At 38.5% G+C, this 18,369-nt stretch overlaps 2 protein-coding genes and 1 long non-coding RNA gene across 4 annotated transcripts; 2 read left to right on the forward strand and 1 right to left on the reverse strand.

The window, feature by feature from the left end:
- Positions 1 to 7,244: 7,244 nt before the first annotated feature.
- LOC111208655 (protein CHUP1, chloroplastic-like) lies at positions 7,245 to 15,424 on the reverse strand. 2 transcript variants are annotated; one of them, XR_007327872.1, is made up of 3 exons: positions 14,888 to 15,424; positions 14,480 to 14,782; positions 7,245 to 7,527 (listed from the first exon to the last, which is right to left on the reverse strand). XR_007327872.1 is itself a non-coding variant. In XM_022707924.2 (2 exons), the coding sequence occupies exons 1-2, from the start codon at positions 15,422 to 15,424 to the stop codon at positions 14,654 to 14,656; spliced, it is 666 nt and encodes a 221-aa protein (XP_022563645.2). In that variant the 3' UTR covers positions 14,316 to 14,653. The 2 variants fall into 2 exon arrangements, 1 of the variants encoding a protein (XP_022563645.2); XM_022707924.2 differs by lacking the exon at positions 7,245 to 7,527 and having other exon boundaries at positions 14,316 to 14,782.
- On the forward strand, positions 14,895 to 15,563 carry LOC125591763. Its single transcript, XR_007327875.1, has 2 exons — positions 14,895 to 15,133; positions 15,302 to 15,563. It is a non-coding gene; the product is annotated as an uncharacterized LOC125591763 (long non-coding RNA).
- Positions 15,564 to 15,995: 432 nt separating this feature from the next.
- Positions 15,996 to 17,927, forward strand: LOC125591500 (CST complex subunit STN1-like). Its single transcript, XM_048765863.1, has 2 exons — positions 15,996 to 16,057; positions 17,317 to 17,927. Exons 1-2 carry the CDS (start codon positions 15,996 to 15,998, stop codon positions 17,792 to 17,794), a joined length of 540 nt encoding a protein of 179 aa, XP_048621820.1. The 3' UTR covers positions 17,795 to 17,927.
- The last annotated feature ends 442 nt before the right edge of the window (positions 17,928 to 18,369 follow it).

An 18,369-nucleotide genomic window follows, 5' to 3' on the forward strand; every position in this document is an offset into this window, starting at 1 on the left:
TTAGCGACCGGCCAAGTGGCTTGATCGCACAATACGTAGCGACCGACCGAGTGGCTAGGTCGCTCAATTCGTAGCGACCGACCGAGTGGCTTGGTCGCTCCATTCGTAGCGATCGACCGGTGTCTTGGTCGCTCAATACGTAGCGACCGACCGAGTGGCTTGGTCGCTCAATACATAGCGACCGACCGAGTGGCTTGGTCGCTCAATACGTAGCGACCGACCGAGTGGCTTGGTCGCTCAATACGTAGCGACCGACCGAGTAGCTAGGTCGCTCAATACGTAGCGACCGACCGAGTGGCTTGGTCGCTCAATACGTAGCGACCGACCGAGTGTCTTGGTCGCTCAATACGTAGCGACCGACGGGTGGCTTGGTCGCTCAATACGTAGCGACCGACCGAGTGGCTAGGTCGCTCAATACGTAGCGACCTACCAAGTGTCTTGGTCGCTCAATACGTAGCGACCGATGAGTGGCTTGGTCGCTCAATACGTAGCGACCGGCCGAGGGGCTAGGTCGCTCAATACGTAGCGAACGACCGACCGAGTGTCTTGGTCGCTCAATACGTAGCGACCGACGAGTGGCTTGGTCGCTCAATAAGTAGCGACCGGCCGAGTGCCTAGGTCGCTCAATACGTAGCGACCGACTGAGTAGCTAGGTCTCTCAATACGTAGAGACCGACCGAGTGTCTTGGTCGCTCAATACGCAGCGACCGACGGAGTAGCTAGGTCGCTCAATACGTAGCGACCGACCGAGTGTCTTGGTCGCTCAATATGTAGCGACCGACGAGTGGCTTGGTCGCTCAATACGTAGAGACCGACTGAGTTTCTAGGTCGCTCAATGCGTGGTAACCGACCGAGTGTCTTGGTCGCTCAATACGTAGCGACCGACGAGTGGCTTGGTCGCTCAATACGTAGCGACCGATGAGTGGCTTGGTCGCTCAATACGTAGCGACCGACCGAGTTGCTTGGTCGCTCAATACGTAACGACCGACCGAGTGGCTAGGTCGCTCAATACGTAGCGACCGACCGAGTGGCTAGGTCGCTCAATACGTAGCGACCGACCGAGTGTCTTGGTCGCTCAATATGTAGCGACCGACGGGTGGCTTGGTCGCTCAAAACGTAGCGACCGACCGAGTGTCTTGGTCGCTCAATATGTAGCGACCGACGAGTGGCTTGGTCACTCGATACGTAGCGACCGGCCGAGTGGCTAAGTCGCTCAATACGTAGCGACCGACCGAGTAGCTTGGTCGCTCAATACGTAGCGACCGACCGAGTGTCTTGGTCGCTCAATACGTAGCGACCGACCGAGTAGCTAGGTCGCTCAATACGTAGCGACCGACCGAGTGTCTTGGTCGCTCAATACGTAGCGACCGACGAGTGGCTTGGTCGCTCAATACGTAGCGACGGACCGAGTAGCTAGGTCGCTCAATCTTTTGGAAAAAAGTACAGCGGCGAGCTATGTACCCGATTTGATGTGCTTCCTTTTTCCGCGATTAACCAAAGGTTTTTCTGCGGTTTAGGGGAGAGCAAGTTTTACTTTTCCGAAAAGCTTTTGGAAAACATTTTTCGGTAAAACCCTTATGCGTTGAGACTTCTTTAGTTCGGTAATGAGCCAAACTTACGGGGTTTGATAAAATTTATCGTTTCTCTTTACGTTTAGATAGAGAAATCGCGAGCTCGTTTCGTTACACTTCCTGTAATGAAGAGTCGCGGCTAGGTTTTCGATTTTCTCAAGAACCGTGGCTTTTGCCTAAGTGTTCGCCATAGGCGCAGTGGCGGCTGGAGTTGTCTTACCAGCGTTATTGTAAACTGCTATTTTGTCTTTCGTATTTCCAGACATTGTTTTGATCAAGCGTTTTGCGGCTATGAGTTAGAGTAATCCGTACCCCCCCTCTTTCTAGCGCCAAACTGTGGGAACCGAAATTCACACTGTCGATTTCGGTAAAATAAGGAAACTTAGGAAAACCCTAATTTTCCAAAGGACCCGGATCTCTGCGAGAGCCAACGACAAGTAACCAAATAAATGGGGAAAATATGAGAAAACATGATAAAACGAATTTACAAAGAAAGTAGATCTTATTTCGAATTCGCGTAAGAGCATTGCGATCATTACAAGAGAATACAAAGGCTTTGGCCGCAGGGGCCGTCAGCGAGTTACCTAGTTCTAGCAACATAAAACCCTAATCCTAGTTGAGTCGCAGCTCGATAACAAAAGACGACAAAGATATCTAAAAGGCTTTGATTGATTTCGGACTGAACCTTATGAAAGGTGGCCTACGTACCCCTTTCGAGGATCAAGCCGAACGTAGTTCAATTGGTAGAGCTGGACAAGAGATCGAACTGCCTAGGCGAGTTCGTCTAGTGATTGATTGCCAGTCATAGAAACCGAACTTGTCGAGAAATAAGCCTAAGTTTCTAAGTGCAGAGAGTTCTGAGTCTAAAAGAGTTCCCCCTCATGCCTCTCGCCTAGGACCCCTTATATACTGGCTCCAAGGTCGGTTTACGCCTTTCCTCTTCTGCCCTTAAGCGACCGAGCACGCTACGTAGCGACCGAGCACGCTACGTAGCGACCGAGCACGCTACGTAGCAACCGAGCACGCTACGTAGCGACCGAGCACGCTACGTAGCGACCGAGCACGCTACGTAGCGACCGAGCACGCTACGTAGCGACCGAGCACGCTACGTAGCGACCGAGCACGCTACGTAGTGACCGTGCTTTGGTGAGAGCTCGGTCACTACGTAGCGACCAGCTTTTGCGCTGGTTGCTACGCGGCAACCTTGTTCGCGTCTTTCTCCGATTTTTCGTAAATGTGTTTTTTCCGCAAGATTCTTTGTAAAAATAGATCTTTTTCTACGATTTATTTTTCGTAAAAACGTTCATGCCGATTTTTACGGATTTTCAGACATTGATTCCGTCGTGACCGATTTTGACCCCAACAGTCGAGTAAACAAGACGCTCATAGCGCACACACCTATATTCTACTCAATTGCGAGGATCCATTGATGCGTTATTTTGAAAGGTAACATATATGGACACTTCGAAACACATATAAGTATAATTAATTATATATTTGCGAGCGATTCATTCCTATAAAATGTGATTTTACAGCCTATTTGTTTCTCAAGTCGAAGAAACATTTCCTGGTATATCCACAAGTGACGTAGACAAAAGGAAAGATCAACACTTCATTAAGTGGTTGCGGAATCAAATATTAACTCAAACTCTTTTTTCATACATGATCTGTATTTCATTAACAATCTCTTTATTTTTGCAGGTTGATTATGACGACGACGATGCAGATTATCCTAAGTGGTTACACGAAGTAATTCAATCTCCACTTGTAAAGGTCACCACATCACAGATGTATTTCACACGAGGCTATACTTTTCACACATATGAGTATGGTAGACAGCGAGCGACCAGTAACTATGGAATATGTGTGAAAGGGGAAACAGATTTCTACGGGATCTTGACGGAGATTATTGAAGTCGAATTTCCAGGGATACTGAAGCTGAAATGCGTCCTCTTCGAATGTGAATGGTTCGACCCCGTCGTCAACAGAGGTGTTCGGTCTAACAAATTCGATGTAGTTGATGTCAACGGTGGACGAAGGTACAACAAATTCGAGCTTTTCATCTTAGCTTCACAAGCAGACCAAGTTAGCTTCCTAAATACCAACAAATACGTTAATTTCACGTATGCAGAAATCGTCATAAACACCACGTAAAAGGAATCGTCGTAAACACCACGTAAAAGGATTTAAACATAACACTCGTTAATTCCACGTAAGCAGAAATCGTCGTAAACACCACGTAAGCAGAAATCGTTGTAAATACCTCGTAGTGTAAAAACTAGAAAAAAAGGAAAAGGAGAAAGATACCAGATTAACATGTGGCAAGACTTCCAGCAATTATAATACGTAAGTCTCGCCCACATGAATTCTAATATCTTCTCCTTTTCTTTTTTTTTCAAATATTTATAATTTGAATAGGATTTTGCTGAGGAATATGATTTGAGATAGGGTGTGATTTGGGAGTTTGTGTGTGGTTTGAGAATGAGAGTTGTGGGTATATTTATAGGAAAGTGCGGCTCGTTAATTCCACGTAAGCAAAATCGTCGTTAAAACCTCGTACAAAAAAAACACGGGTCTTTGTAACTGCTCACTATTTCGTCGTAACCTTACGAGGAATTTGCGACGATATGTAATCTTATATATACCCCAGAGCGCTCACTCTTTTTTTCCTCTCTACTTCCTCTCTACTTCCTCTCCATTTCGTAGCAATGGTAAGCCTCTCTAATTCCTCTATAATTTGGTTAGTTTAGGATATATTAGGTGGTTAGTATAGGGAATTTAGATAGGTTTACGGATTTTATGTTATTTAGTGTTGATTAGGTGGATAATATTGGGAAATATACTGTTGATATTAATTTTAAAAATAAAATTTTTTTCCCAGGTTCGAAATGGAAGACTTACTACCCATTACAGAGAGATGTTCGGTGAGCCGGGTAGTCGTTTAGACCCGACCTCTTCTTCAGCTCCCGGTTCTTCGGGTCAGGAGACTGTCCCCGAGACTCAGTACACTCAGAGAGTCTTTGGGTCTACTTCTTCTAGTGCACCATCGGCTCCTCATGTGCCTTCTCCGATGGCTCATCCGACGATGCCTCCTCCTGTGCCTCCTCCGATGGCACCTCCGATGGCCGCCGATATTCATCCTGATTTGATGGTGCCTCCGAGTTCTCCTTACTCGCAGTACACTGTAGAGGACATTCTCCGTCTGCCAGGCAGAGAAGGTTTACCAGTCATCGACCCCGACCGACCGGACGGAGCTTTGTGGTATGTTGCATTAATTTTTTTTTTTAATTCGTTTAAAATTCTTTTATAACACTAAAAAATAATTTATATTTTAAATTTGTATTTTCCAGGTGGGGGATTGACGGATGTCTTGCATCGGACGTAACCGACACGATCAAAGGTTACTTCTCCATGGCACATCCGAACTGGAGTAAGACACCTCACTACGTCAGAAAGACGTGGTTCAAAATTTACGCTGTAAGTTTCTATTAATTAATTATATATACTCTAATTTTTTCATGATTTAAATATATACTTTTTAAAAAACTAATTGTTAATTTATTTTTTTCAACAGCAAAAATATAATTGGGCCTTGGGGATCACTGAGAGGGTGAGGAAGAGTTTAACGCGAAGGCGAAAGTTCGCTTGTTGGACACGGTCTCCAACTGGAAGGGTGACTGGATCGTGAAGGGGTATGGCGTGGCAAACCCGCTGAGCTCACCACGGATGTGTGGGATGGCCTCATCCGTTATTGGCGTCTTCCTGATTCCATTAGAATCATCCAGTCTTGCTCTAACTCCCGTAACACGGTCGATGAGCACGGAAACGGGCCGATGCTTCACACTACGGGCCAAAACCCCACGCCGGTGTCCGTTTGGAAATGGTAATTAAATATTTTATTAAATAAAATTTTTAATATATATATTTTTATTCTAACTTTCTTAAATGTTTTTTAGGCCAAAGAGACGGAACATCTCCCGTCTCTTATGGAACTTTACGAGAGGACCCACAAGAACAAGGCGGGCGTATTTGTAGATGGCAAGTCCGAGCAAATCTACAACGGCGTGGTTGCTCGGGTTGAAGACCGCCAGACCCAGCTGACCCAGCAGCCTACCGACGGATTACCCGTCACCTTATCCACACTTGAAGTGGATAAGATTTACGAGAAGGTAATTTTCTAAAATTTTAATTTTTTATTATTCATTTAATTTATCTTTAAATTTTTACTAACAATATTTATTTTTTGTTTTTAAGGTTGTCCCTAAAAAAAGGGACGGACGTTGGGGATTGGTTCCGTCAACGATTTTCCGAGAGCGACATCGTCTTAAGGTCAGCGACGGGATGATGAAGTCACTGAGCTGCGTAACGAGTTAGCCGCGACAAAATCTCGTATGGGTGGAGTCGAGGGCTTCTTGGACGTTATACGGCCACAAATCCAGAATGGGAGTCCATGTTGAGAAACATGCGACAACAACATCCCATTCGAGGCGAATCATCCGACATACATAATGAGGCGGATGTTGCGAGGAGGAGTGATGAATTCTACCAGGCGATGAACGACCCTTAGTTCTTTTTTTTCCGGTTGTTGTATTATAAATTCAAAACTTATTTATATATAAAATATTTTCGTATTGATTTATTTTTATTTTAAATTATAATTTTATTAATAAATTAAATAATTTTAATTATTTTTTTAATTATATTTTTAAATTCTGTAAAATAATAAAAACGAAGTAAATTTGTAGCTAATGTACGACCTATTTACGTGGAAACCTTACGAGGAAATGACGAGAAAAAATAAACGAGTATTTTACGAGAAAACATTTATGAGGAAATGACGAGGAAAGATAAACGAGTATTTTACGAGGAAATAGTTTCGTGGTAGTTACGTGTATTTTGCGAGGAAACACTTTCAGGGTATTTACGTGTAGTTTACGAGGAACTCGTTTTGAGGTATTTACGAGGAATTATAGCGACCTCCTTACGTGGAATATTTACGTGGTCTTTACGACGAAATGATGTACTTCGTCTTTACGACGAAATATTTTCTTCGCTAAGTTACGACGAACTGGCGAGGAAATATGTGTTACGACGGATGAGTAACGAGCAAACGTGTTTCCGCGCTAATTCGTCATAAAGCCTCTTTTACGACGAACTCGCGAGGAAAACCGCTCTTGTTAAGATTATGTTTTCTTGTAGTGTTAAAACACAACAACATGAACAAGCAAACGGAAACTAGGTTGATGATTAGCACTTCGTTTATTAGTCTTCAAATGATTTTCTCAAAAATATTTAAGATACTCTTTCAATTCCACATGCTTTATATTTGTAGTTTTAGTTTAAATTGTCGTTATGTTTTCATTAGTCAATTTTTTCAGAAAAAAAGTTTCATTAATCAAATATTAGACACTGTTGCTCTGTTTTTAGGGACTATACATCACCTTGGATCAATATACTTTATGTTGACAATATATATATCTTAGTGGGACTCTTCATTTCATGTAGACTACATATTTCTTTGATTGTTTTTCCAATTTTGTTGATTAGAACCACGAATACACAAATGCTTATACAGTTGTAATTTTTGCTTGATTTTGTGTCACACGTGAATATTTTCTCTTTTGATGCTGTAGAAATTTGACTTAGCTAATTGTTCTTTTCCTTGGCTCTCAATTACACCAATCGCAAAAGAATCATATGAAAAATTGGTATGAATCAAAGATGAACACAATCCCTTAAATTTAGAAATAAACTTAAAAAATATAATTGACAAAATATCATATTCCGCCCATAGCGGGCTTCCACTAGTGTTATCATAATTGATACTCACTCTCAATGGAAGCAAACCGGATGCAGAAAAGCTCATCCTTGAGTTCCCCGTCAGCAAAGTCACGAGCGTGCCATACACAAGACTTTTCATTTCCCACGTGTTCTTGAACACTCATGCCATGTTTAACTGCAACAGTTCCAAGAGTAACTTAAATACCGATCGAGCCAACTTCTCTATTGACCCCACTTGTGGTAGAGCCAATCTCATATGGGCCTCTCAAATCTCCTATACCCCTATTGCTTTAATGAAACATGAATATCCGATTTTGCCCTTTTGCATTTTCGAAATTATTAATTTAAATCATAAAAAATTCGAAATTCAAATTTCAAATTTTCAAATTTTTAAATTTTCAAATTTTCAAATTTTCAAACTTTCAAAATTTTCAAATTTTTAAATTTTCAAATTTTCAAATTTTCAAAATTTTCAAATTTCGGATACTACATTATACTGTATAGTTTTACTTAGTTGTACTGGGTTATACTTCGTTCTACTGGGTAATATTGATGTTAAGTTATACTTGAGTTATACTGAGTACTACTGAATGTAGTTATACCGAGTTATACTTAGTACTACTGAGTGTAGTTATACCAGATTATAATTAGTTATACTGAGTACAACCGAGTGTAGTTATACCGAGTTATACCGATTGTACTGAGTACTACTAAGTTCTACTAGTACTACTACTAAGTTAGTTATACCGAGTTCGACTAAGTTCTACTGGTTATACTGCATAATACTAAGTACTACTGAGTTAGTTATACCAAATTCGACTGAGTTAGTAATACCGAGTTACACTGGATCCAGATCTGAAGAAAATAAATAAAAAAACACGAAACATACTTTTCAAAGGGGCAATAAGAACAATAAAATTCCAAAATCATAAAACAAAACCCAGATCTATAGAGAACAATAAGAACCCTAATCATACAAAACCCAGAATCTTAATTTACAACCCTAAATCGAAAACATGAGGACAATAAAAACGCTAAATCGTGAGGCACCGCGGATCTGTTTCCATTTTTGTCCCCTTCAACGTCGCCACATCGAGGCACCACAAATCTGTTTCTTCTTCAGGTTTTAAGATCTAATCTCAGATTTCACAGAGAACACTCTTCGCTATCGGATTTGATGTTGAAGAAAAAAGAAGAAAAAACAAGAAAAAGAGAAGTTGCAGAGAGGAAGAGAGAAACCGTCGGGATAGAGAGAAAGAAAAGAAAAAAAATGAGAGAGTAAATAAAAATGAATCTGGTTTTTGTTGTGAATTTACAAAGTAAAAGAGAAGTATTTATATTTTTATTGATGGAGTGGTGGTCTTACGTGAACATAAGAAGAGTAAACATGATCATTCTTATTCATTCAATTTGATCTCACGTCTATATATAGTGTCGAGAAATAAGATATTTATTTCTCTAGTAAACCATATGTAGACAAGTGTTAAGGTGGTGAGGATACACTATTGTTATCTCTGAAACAAGTGTCCATTAGGTGGACAATGGATAATCATTATCTTTAACACTCCCCATTGATTATCCATTTTTATATTACGTAGTGCCTCGTTAAAAACCTAGTCATGGAAAAATCCATTGGGACAAAAACCATGACAAGGGAAAAAGAGTACACTGCCGTAATCTCCCCCTGAAAATAGTGGACCTAACTTTCTTATCACAGGTTACGCAAATACTGCATTCCGATACCATAAACGTGTTTTCGGAATGTTGTAGTCGGAAAAGCTTTTGTGAACAACTCAGCCGGATGACCGTACATACTCGATGTCCACTTCTTTATTTTTCTCGAGTTTTCGTATGTATGAGAAAAATCTTGGAGAGATATGCTTTGGTTTGTCGCTTTTGAAGTAGCATTCTTTGAGTTGAGCGACACAAGCCGAATTTTCTTCAAATACTTTCGTTGGCTCTTTCTCATTGACTATTCCGCTTGATTTTTGTATGTGGTGACTCATTAACCGAAGCCACACACATTCTCGACATGCTTTGTGAAGCACAATAGTTTCTGCTTGATTCGAAGATGTCGCAACCAGAGTTTGTTTCTGGGACCGCCAAGAGATCGCGGTTCCACCAATTGTAAAAACATAGCCGGTTTGTGTTCGACTTTATAAATATCATGTATCTGCAAAACCATACCAAACTCGGGGTTTCTAGGATAAATCAATCCTAAATCAATACGTACCTTGGAGAGAACGGATATGTTCTCGACGCCGTTCTAATTTCCATAAATAGGAAATGAGCTATATCTCGCAAAGACATTAGTGTCTAAAACTATATTTTATCAAATACAACTTGCAAGAAATATAAGCTCACATATGCTTTATTACCATTAGCATCTCCAAAGTACTTATTTATATAAGATGTTACCAGGATCTTTTAAAATAACATCTCTTTTAACATCGAGAGATCTATTTACCATTGGAGTATTCAAAGGAGTCGCTTTATTCATACAAAAGCGTTTCAATTACCTTTTTGTATAGTTTGATTGATGCACAAATATTCCTTCTCGGAAATGCTCTATCTAGAGCCCAAGACAAAACTTTGTCTTGCCGAGATCTTTCATTTCGAACTCCTCTTTCATATGAGTTCGAGCATCATCAACCTCCTTTTGAGTTCCAATTACGTTCAGGTCATCTACCTATACAGCAATGATCACAAAGCCAGATGACGATTTCTTTATAAAAATGCATGGACATATCGCATTATTCACATAGCCTTTACTCAAAAGATATTCACTTAAGCGATTGTACCACATGCGTCCGGATTGCTTTAATCCGTAAAGTGATCGCTGTAACTTGACCGAACAAATCTCCCTGGATTTTTTTAATGCCCCTGGCATTTTCAATCCCTCAGGGAGTTTCATATATATATTGTTATCCAACGATCCATACAAATACGCAGTCACAACGTCCATGAGATGCATTTTAAGATTTTTAGAAGCCGTTAGGCTCATCAAAATCTAAAAGTAATTGCATCCATTACCGGAAAATATGTTTCCTCAAAATCAATTCCCGGTCTCTGAGAAAAACCTTGGGCAACTAATCAGGTTTTATATCGTGTTACTTTTCTCACGAATACCCACTTATACCCAACAAGATTTATATTCTCAGGCATTATGACTATCGGTCCAAAGACATTCCTTTTATTTAGGGAGAATAATTCAATTCGAATGGCATTCTGCCACTCCTCCCAATCATGTCATTTAACATTCCTAAATGGACCTTGGATCGGGATCATTATTTTCATGATCGATATCTTTGGACAGAAAATGAGAACATTCCATCAACATCTTTTATCTTATAACTTTTCATCAAGGTGTAGTTGATGGAAATCATACTTTTATGTTCCCTTTTCGTCATCTGGATCCATATCTTTATTTGGTTCTTCTTGAACCTTTTAATCTATGCCTTCTTTCAGACATTTTCAGTATCAGGTTCTTTTGGAACCTTTCCACCTATGCCTTCTTTCAGACATCTTTCAATATCAGGTTTTTCTGGAACCTTTCCACCTATGTCTTCTTTCAGACATCTTTCAATATCAGGTTCTTTTCAAACCTTTCTGCTTTGCTCAACAATTTTTTTTCAGGGATTTTTATTTTTAGAACCCGCTAGTCTCCCCCTCTTTAACTGAACCCTAGGCTCATTCATTTTGTTACCATCAGTTTGTTCTTTAGGAACATCAACTCTTGATGGAACATTTTCAGCGGGTATATCATGTCGTATCTGTGAACACATTTGGTAACTGGTTTGCCAAATTATGCAAATGCACAATTTTCTGAATTTCCAGCTCTCATTAATTCATAGGGGAGTCAAGGTGTAACAACGACTATGTTCACCATGTAATCTCTTTGGGAATTTTTTCTAATTCCTCCCCCTAATGCTAGAAACTCATCCTCATCAAATGGAAATCGACAAATAGTGCCGTAAATATATCACCAGTTACTGGTTCAAGATACCTTATATACGGCTTGTTCTAACTCTTCTAGAGTTTTATACATTCCCGAGAGCATCTTTAACTCTCCAGGGACTACTAAATATCAAGATGCAACTCAAGTCATTTATGTCCTGCCAGACATTTTAATATACTGCATCTATTTTTAAATATTCTCCAGTGACCTTGGAACAAACCATTTTTCATACCGCAAGGTCATCTTTTATTTAATTCTCTGGAGAAATATATACCTTGGATTTTTGATCCAAAAATCTCTTGTTTTTTCCAACGAACTTTATATCGAATTGATGGCCAATTAATTCACTCTACCCTCATACATAGAGGTAGATTCATAATCCTTATTTATATAGCGCTTTTTCATTTTATTGTCGGCAATCTATTTTCTCTTTGGTTCCATCTTTTTACCTGTACTGATATGGTTAATCGAGATCTCTTTATCATCGATGATTTACTCAGGTACCTGACTATTATATTAACCATATCAACGGTCTCATCATGAGATTCATCCTCTATTCATATATTTGCTCCTTTTCGAGGACTCTTTGGAACCAAAGTGGTCTATCACGTCTCTAGCGTGCCATAGACTCATATATCGTCCGTTTAGGACACATTTTATCATTGGAGCATTTTCAGCTGGAATATGAGATTTCATTATTTCATCAAAATGTCTGGCAGGCATTTTGTAAATGAATTATCCTACTTTTCATTGTAATCCATTTCACATATCTCATTCCATCAGCTTATCATATGCTTCTAGCAAACTTGCGAGCATATTTTTAATTATCCATATACTTTATCCCTCTGGATTGTATATGTTTTTATTACATGCACAACTACATTACACCCGATTATGGGGATCATCTTACTTGAATTTACTTTATCAAGTTCTTTTTCAAGTGTGAACATAATTTTTCAATGTTCCACTCACTAGGATTCTTTAATTCTCCCCCTCGAGATGATGACACTCCATGTCTAAAATCTCGTACTGAATCCCACTCTAGAACCAATAACATATTAAGTTTTCTCATTTGGGATGAATTATGTTTCAAATCATTTAGAGTGAGATCTTAATTTGGGGCCTGCTTAAAGATATCACACATTGTGAACTTGTTTGATGATTCATCACCCATGATGGTTTCCTTTATTTTCTTGACATGCTATATGTGAAAAACTTCTGGTTTTTCAACATTTCACAATAATGTCGATAACATTATTGGAGATGGCTATATATCAGTAAACTTCAGGTTTACCACTCATTTATAATTTTTTCATATTTTTCTTATGCATGTCTTTTCATCATAAGCCCTTCTAGAACCAATAATATGTTTATATTACTAGATACTATACTTATATAATTTGAGAGAGGAAAGATATTTGTTACCTTTAGTAGTCATGACGATGGCTCAATACCTGTCAGGTATATTTATCTCCATCCTGAATCTCAAAATCTTATTCAGGAAGATAATTCTCATATCACATCGATATTTTATTTTCATTTTCTGGACCAACCAAAAAATCTGAATCATCAAGATGAGTATTCAAGCTATGAAAAATGGTTCGGGCTCATAAGAGACGAATTTTAATATACTTCTTTTCTCTTTTTCTTTTTGATTCTCGATATAGATCGGCTAAATATTTGGCGTACGACAACAACGTACTCAATTTTCTTTCTGGCCGTATCTATAGCAAACCTTTTCTGTTTGCCTTTTATCACCCGACCACTTTCATTTTTCGTGGAAGTTCTAATTATTTCATATGGACGGAATCTTCTTCCTCGTCCTCTTCCACGACCATGATAGCGGCTTCTACCGCATCCAATTCCTCGTCCTTTTCTAGTAGGACCGACTTGATGGTTTAGTATCATGATTTCATTTTTTTCCAGTTTTCGCGGAGGATTTATATCAACTCCGACTATTTAGTGAATTTTTTCTTTCAAGGATTTATTTATCAAAGATCTTTTAGATCTTTTCTCATGATACACCTCATCTTATAAACCATAATTGAATGTGTGTAAATACCATGGCTTTATCTTTTTCTCATCCGATATAGTTTATATCGATGATTTCTAAAAGCTCATTTTCTTTCAGGTGCATCTTGCACCCACTGCTCAAGTCTTATAATTATTTCTCGTAATATCAAGGGCATTTATTTTGAGCTTTGTCAAATTTAACATGATAACCGTATCCATAGAATAATAATATATAAAGATGGTAATTTAAATGCATAAATTAAATTGCAGAAATTTAAAGAGAAATAATTAAAATTGGAGGTTTAGCCTACCACATGATCCGAAGAGTCTTAGACTACCATATTGATCATTTTTCAAAGTCCGCAGAGACTTAGTCTACCATTTTGACTTTTACTTATTTCAAGGTCCGAGGAGACTTAGTCTGCCATTTTTGACTTAGACTTAGTCTACCATTTTTATTCACGTGTTTCTCTGATCGTGAAGGCATAGCCTACCATAACGATCAGTCGGGGAAGGCAACGCCTATCATCCCGAAAATAAACGGAGAATGCGTAGCCTCTCACTCCGGAACAATAATAAGATTTAAATAAATTAAGTATATTGAAACACATAAATTTAAACATTACCTCGACTGGTTTAAGAATTTTTCGGATTGATAAACCTCAATTGGTCAGAGCTTTCATGCTGATAACGTGTTGTGAATTTATAAAATAAAAGAGAAGTATTTATATTTTTATTGATGGAGTGGTGGTCTTACGTGAACATAAGAAGAGTAAACATGATCAATCTTATTCATTTAATTTGATCTTACGTATATATATAGTGTCGAGAAATAAGATATTTATTTCTCTAGTAAACCATATGTAGACAAGTGTTAAGGTGATGAGGATACACTATTGTTATCTCTGAAATAAGTGTCCATTAAGTGGATAATGGATAATCATTATCTTTAACAGTTTTTAATATTTAGAGTTAGTAACGAAAGGTAAAAATATAATCAGTCAGTTTTTTGAATTAAAAATAATTCATAAAAAAAATAATTTTTAGGAAAGTTCTTGAGAGATTGGATTTTTGGACAGGGGTAACAGAGGAGATGATTCATACCGATCCAAAGGAAACTTAAACCACATAAAGTAAATTCTAAACGGAGATTTACCGAAGTGATTAGCACAGATCTTGAGAGTTTTCGATTGCCTCATGACGAGACGAATCTTGCCAGCGCTCTTATGCTTCAAGAGCTTCACAGTACCAGCACCTCTCTCCTTCCACTGATTCGCCTCCTTATCGAACCGATACAGCTTCGATTTCCTTAGATTCACACAAACAATTCTCAAGATAGTTCGTCGTCTATCCATTTCACAAACGTCTCCACTTCTGATATGTCTGTAAATGTTGCAGCATCCACCTTACTGATTAGGAAATGGATATGTTCTCTGTGTCTGTCAGTGTCTGATTTGATCTGCAAGTTCCCAAACACCACATTGTTTGTAATGATTTAGATAAGAATTAAATCCTAGACAATGATGCACAATAAAATACATATGTGGTTTTGTCTTGTACTTACATCTGAAAGATATTTGGAGCGGTTCTCAATCTCACCAATCATGTTTGCGTTGTACGCAGGAGACAAAACTCCGTTCTGATTGATCTTGTTGCCCATATGAGACTCTCTCTTCGTGAGGGCACGATACAACTCTACAACTTCTGGAGCACGACGCACGGACCTTTTTCCAAGTGTTGTTTTTGATGGAAGTGGTGGAGGCGGCGGCGGCTTTATTGCTATAGATTGTTCTTTGACCATTGGCTTCAGGTTTGGATTCTTTACCTCATGTCCCTTTATGTTGGGTTTGGCACTCTCTGGCGCTTTCAGATTAGATGCGTCTGTGTTGCCACCATCATATGAGCTCTGCAACTTCTTCCATAACATTGATTTCCTCTCATTGTCATGTGCTTTAAGATTGCTTACTTGTGCTCGTAGGCGAGCCACTTCTTGACGCAGCTCGTGATTTTCTTTCTCCAGCTTATCGTTCTTCATTAGAGAAGCTTGAAGCTCCTTCACCAGACGCATAAGATCCGAATCATCCTCCCCATTTGGTAACATATCTACCTACCCCTGTTTTCCCTAGTAGATGTGGGATTGGGTTAGTTTTTCTTTAGGGGAATTTTTCTCCTTTATATCACTTGCTTTTCTGTTACGTCTCAAGGAAGTTATATATATTCACCTAATCCTTTGATGTTCACTTTTGCGTGTGGTTAATTGCAAATTACAAGTACAGTCACAGAATAAGAGTATGCTCATGTGTGACCCTTTCTTTTCTAGTGAGCCGTATTAAAATTTGGACCTACATACACACTGTCTTTTCCTTTTGCATTAGTTGTCCATTAAGTTAGTGACTAAGGTCATCACTTGAATGATTATGTTCAGGAATAGCTATGCTTTGATGCGCATCGGATGTCTAATTTATTATACTAATTTTGTCTAATTTCTTATATTAATTTTACTCGTTTTCTAAATTGCAGACTAAGTTAAAAGATCCTCTGGCCCGCAAATAAGTTAGAGGTAAGCAAATACTTTACTTAGCCTTCCTAATCACATAAGAAGTAAAGATAATTTATTATACTGAAGCTTCATTAACTTTAAGTTAGTAAGGATTGAACCATTAGGTACGATAATGGCTTGCGTCTCAAGTCATAGTCATCCCTCACCCACTCTAAATCCACCTCGTACGTCCACGTATGAGTGTGGCTGGAATCCCTTTCTCTGTAAAATAGTTTTCGCTCTAAATCCTCTAACTTTATAAACTGATTTCACTCGTTTATTTATTTCACATTTTCATAACAAAATTATAAATTGGAGTCACAAGATGGTGTACTGAAGTATTAAACATGAGTTCACGAAAAATAAACACACACGAAGAAAACATGAATCACCTCTAAAGGCATTTATTGTGGCTTTGTGAATTTTTGAGATTCTCTGCCTCTGAAGCAAAGGTAAAGTTGAAAATGACATGGTACCATTTAGTAGTTTTCTCCTGCTTTTAGTGTCTTGCTTTCTTCATTTATTCATCTCCACTCTACTATTCATAGATAGTACTTGAATCAACTAAAATGTATATTCCATTTCTTTATTCAAATCTACAGAAATGTATGTCCTGGAAGGGGGTAGCTAAAAATAAACAGTGTCAGTGGAGTTTTGTTTGATCAGTGACTCCACACACTATTGTTTATGATGATCTCTATAAGTAACATAAAAAATGGTGGAATAACAAAGTTTATTTAGATTAAAATGATAACATCTAACCCAGGGTGATGTAGCTATTACACGAGAACTAGTTGCTCAAGTAGGTGACTGTCAAGATCATTTGTTTTTGTCTGGAAAAAGAAAAGTTAATGGAGTTTTAGCTTTAATAATTCATGAAATTCTAGAAGTTGTCATTAAAAAAAAAACTAGTTATGCAGTCTTTATAGACTTTTGTAAAGTTGTAAACATGTCTAATTCTTTGGAAATCTTACTGGGTGCCGGTCTGCATCATGTAGTAAGATTTCAAAATCGTCATCTTCCATGAGATAGTTTCTTCTCAACACTATACTTTAGTACTTTTTAATTCTTAATAAAGTAGAGTAAATTACACAATAATTTATTTCAAACAACTATGCTAAACTTCAGATCTCTTGAGTATGCAGCACAATATATATATATATTTTTTTTGACAACAGAGGAAACTACTCTAAGAGGAAACCATCGGTTCAAGTAGCCAAACCGGTGGTGTTGAATCAGTATGCAAAACAATTAGGTAACAGAAAAACTTTCTTTAATCACATTAAAAATAAAAATAGTAATGTCATCTGAATAAACTACTTATCAAAACTAGGACATATATTTATTTCCACACATAATTGCTACTTGTAGAAGTATTTTCAGTTAAATTTTTTTTTTTGAATATTGTTTAACGTTTTCCCGCACTAATCTTCATTGTTATGGTCTCTGGCCAGCCATGGATCGATCCAGCAAAACACACACGCGAAACTCATGACACGTGACATCCACCGCCTGACACCATCACCGACAGAAGCCAACTGTTTCTCCCTGGGGGCTATCTCGTGGGTCTCACGCGTAGAGACAGTGGGCACGATCGTCTCTCGCGACATGGCCGAGAAGTTCCTCAAGTTCAGCGTTGACGATGGCACTGGCTGCGTCACGTGCATCATGTGGCTCAACCAACTCACTTCTCCTTACTTCCACCGGTTCGACTCATCGACGATTCTTCTGCACTCAAGGGTCGCTCGTAGACAAGCAAGAGACATCAGAATCGGAGCCGTAGCTCGCGTTCGTGGCCGCGTCGGCTTGTACAGAGGAGGTATGCAGATCACCGCGACTAATGTGGTAATCGAGAGAGACCCTAACGCTGAGATCTTGCACTGGTTGGAGTGTGTTAGGCTTAGTCGAAGCTGTTATCGAATTCAAAGTTAATTATGTAAAATGATTTCAACTGTAACTCGTGGTTTAAGTCTTATCATTCATCTGAGAATGTCTAGTTTCTTCGCCTGTGTTGAAATTGAAACTCGAACTGATAACCCCTTACTTAAGTTATAACTTTTGAACATTAGTATTTTCTATAGTCTAACTAAACATAAAAAACAAAAACTTACGAAAACATACCATTAGTCACAAATTGAAATCTTATTAATTACTTGGTGTTATTGAAAAGAAGCTTAGATTGATTAATTTGCTTAACTATTGTGGAATTGTAAATCGAATGAAGGTTGAATCAAATATGTACACAGGACTATGGGAGTGTTATAACTGCAAGGATAGAGAGATAACATGAAGCTTTGTGTTAATTGCAACGAAAGCTAGAAATACAGGAGAGATAGCATGAAACTTTGTTCAAACAAATTTTAAAACTGTATACCTATTTATAGTATACGAACTGATAGTGACCTCTATGGTCTTGCCTAAGCACTTTCGTAGCCTTATTATCTGCGTATCATCAATGGCGGGTGTTGAAATAATTAACACTGCTATACATGATTGCATAATCAACA

The sequence above is a fragment of the Brassica napus genome, chromosome C8 (assembly GCF_020379485.1).
Source record: "Brassica napus cultivar Da-Ae chromosome C8, Da-Ae, whole genome shotgun sequence".
Lineage (NCBI taxonomy): Eukaryota > Viridiplantae > Streptophyta > Magnoliopsida > Brassicales > Brassicaceae > Brassica > Brassica napus.

What these genes read in the sequence shown, in the direction of transcription:
- LOC111208655 (XM_022707924.2), bottom strand. Translation starts at nt 15,424, where the DNA reads ATGTTACCAAATGGGGAGGATGATTCGGATCTTATGCGTCTGGTGAAG. An exon ending in GCTCCAAATATCTTTCAGAT is followed by an intron (nt 14,783 to 14,887) that starts GTAAGTACAAGA and finishes GGGAACTTGCAG; the next exon opens with ATCAAATCAGACACTGACAG.
- LOC125591500 (XM_048765863.1), top strand. Translation starts at nt 15,996, where the DNA reads ATGGCTTGCGTCTCAAGTCATAGTCATCCCTCACCCACTCTAAATCCA. An exon ending in AATCCACCTCGTACGTCCAC is followed by an intron (nt 16,058 to 17,316) that starts GTATGAGTGTGG and finishes GTCTCTGGCCAG; the next exon opens with CCATGGATCGATCCAGCAAA.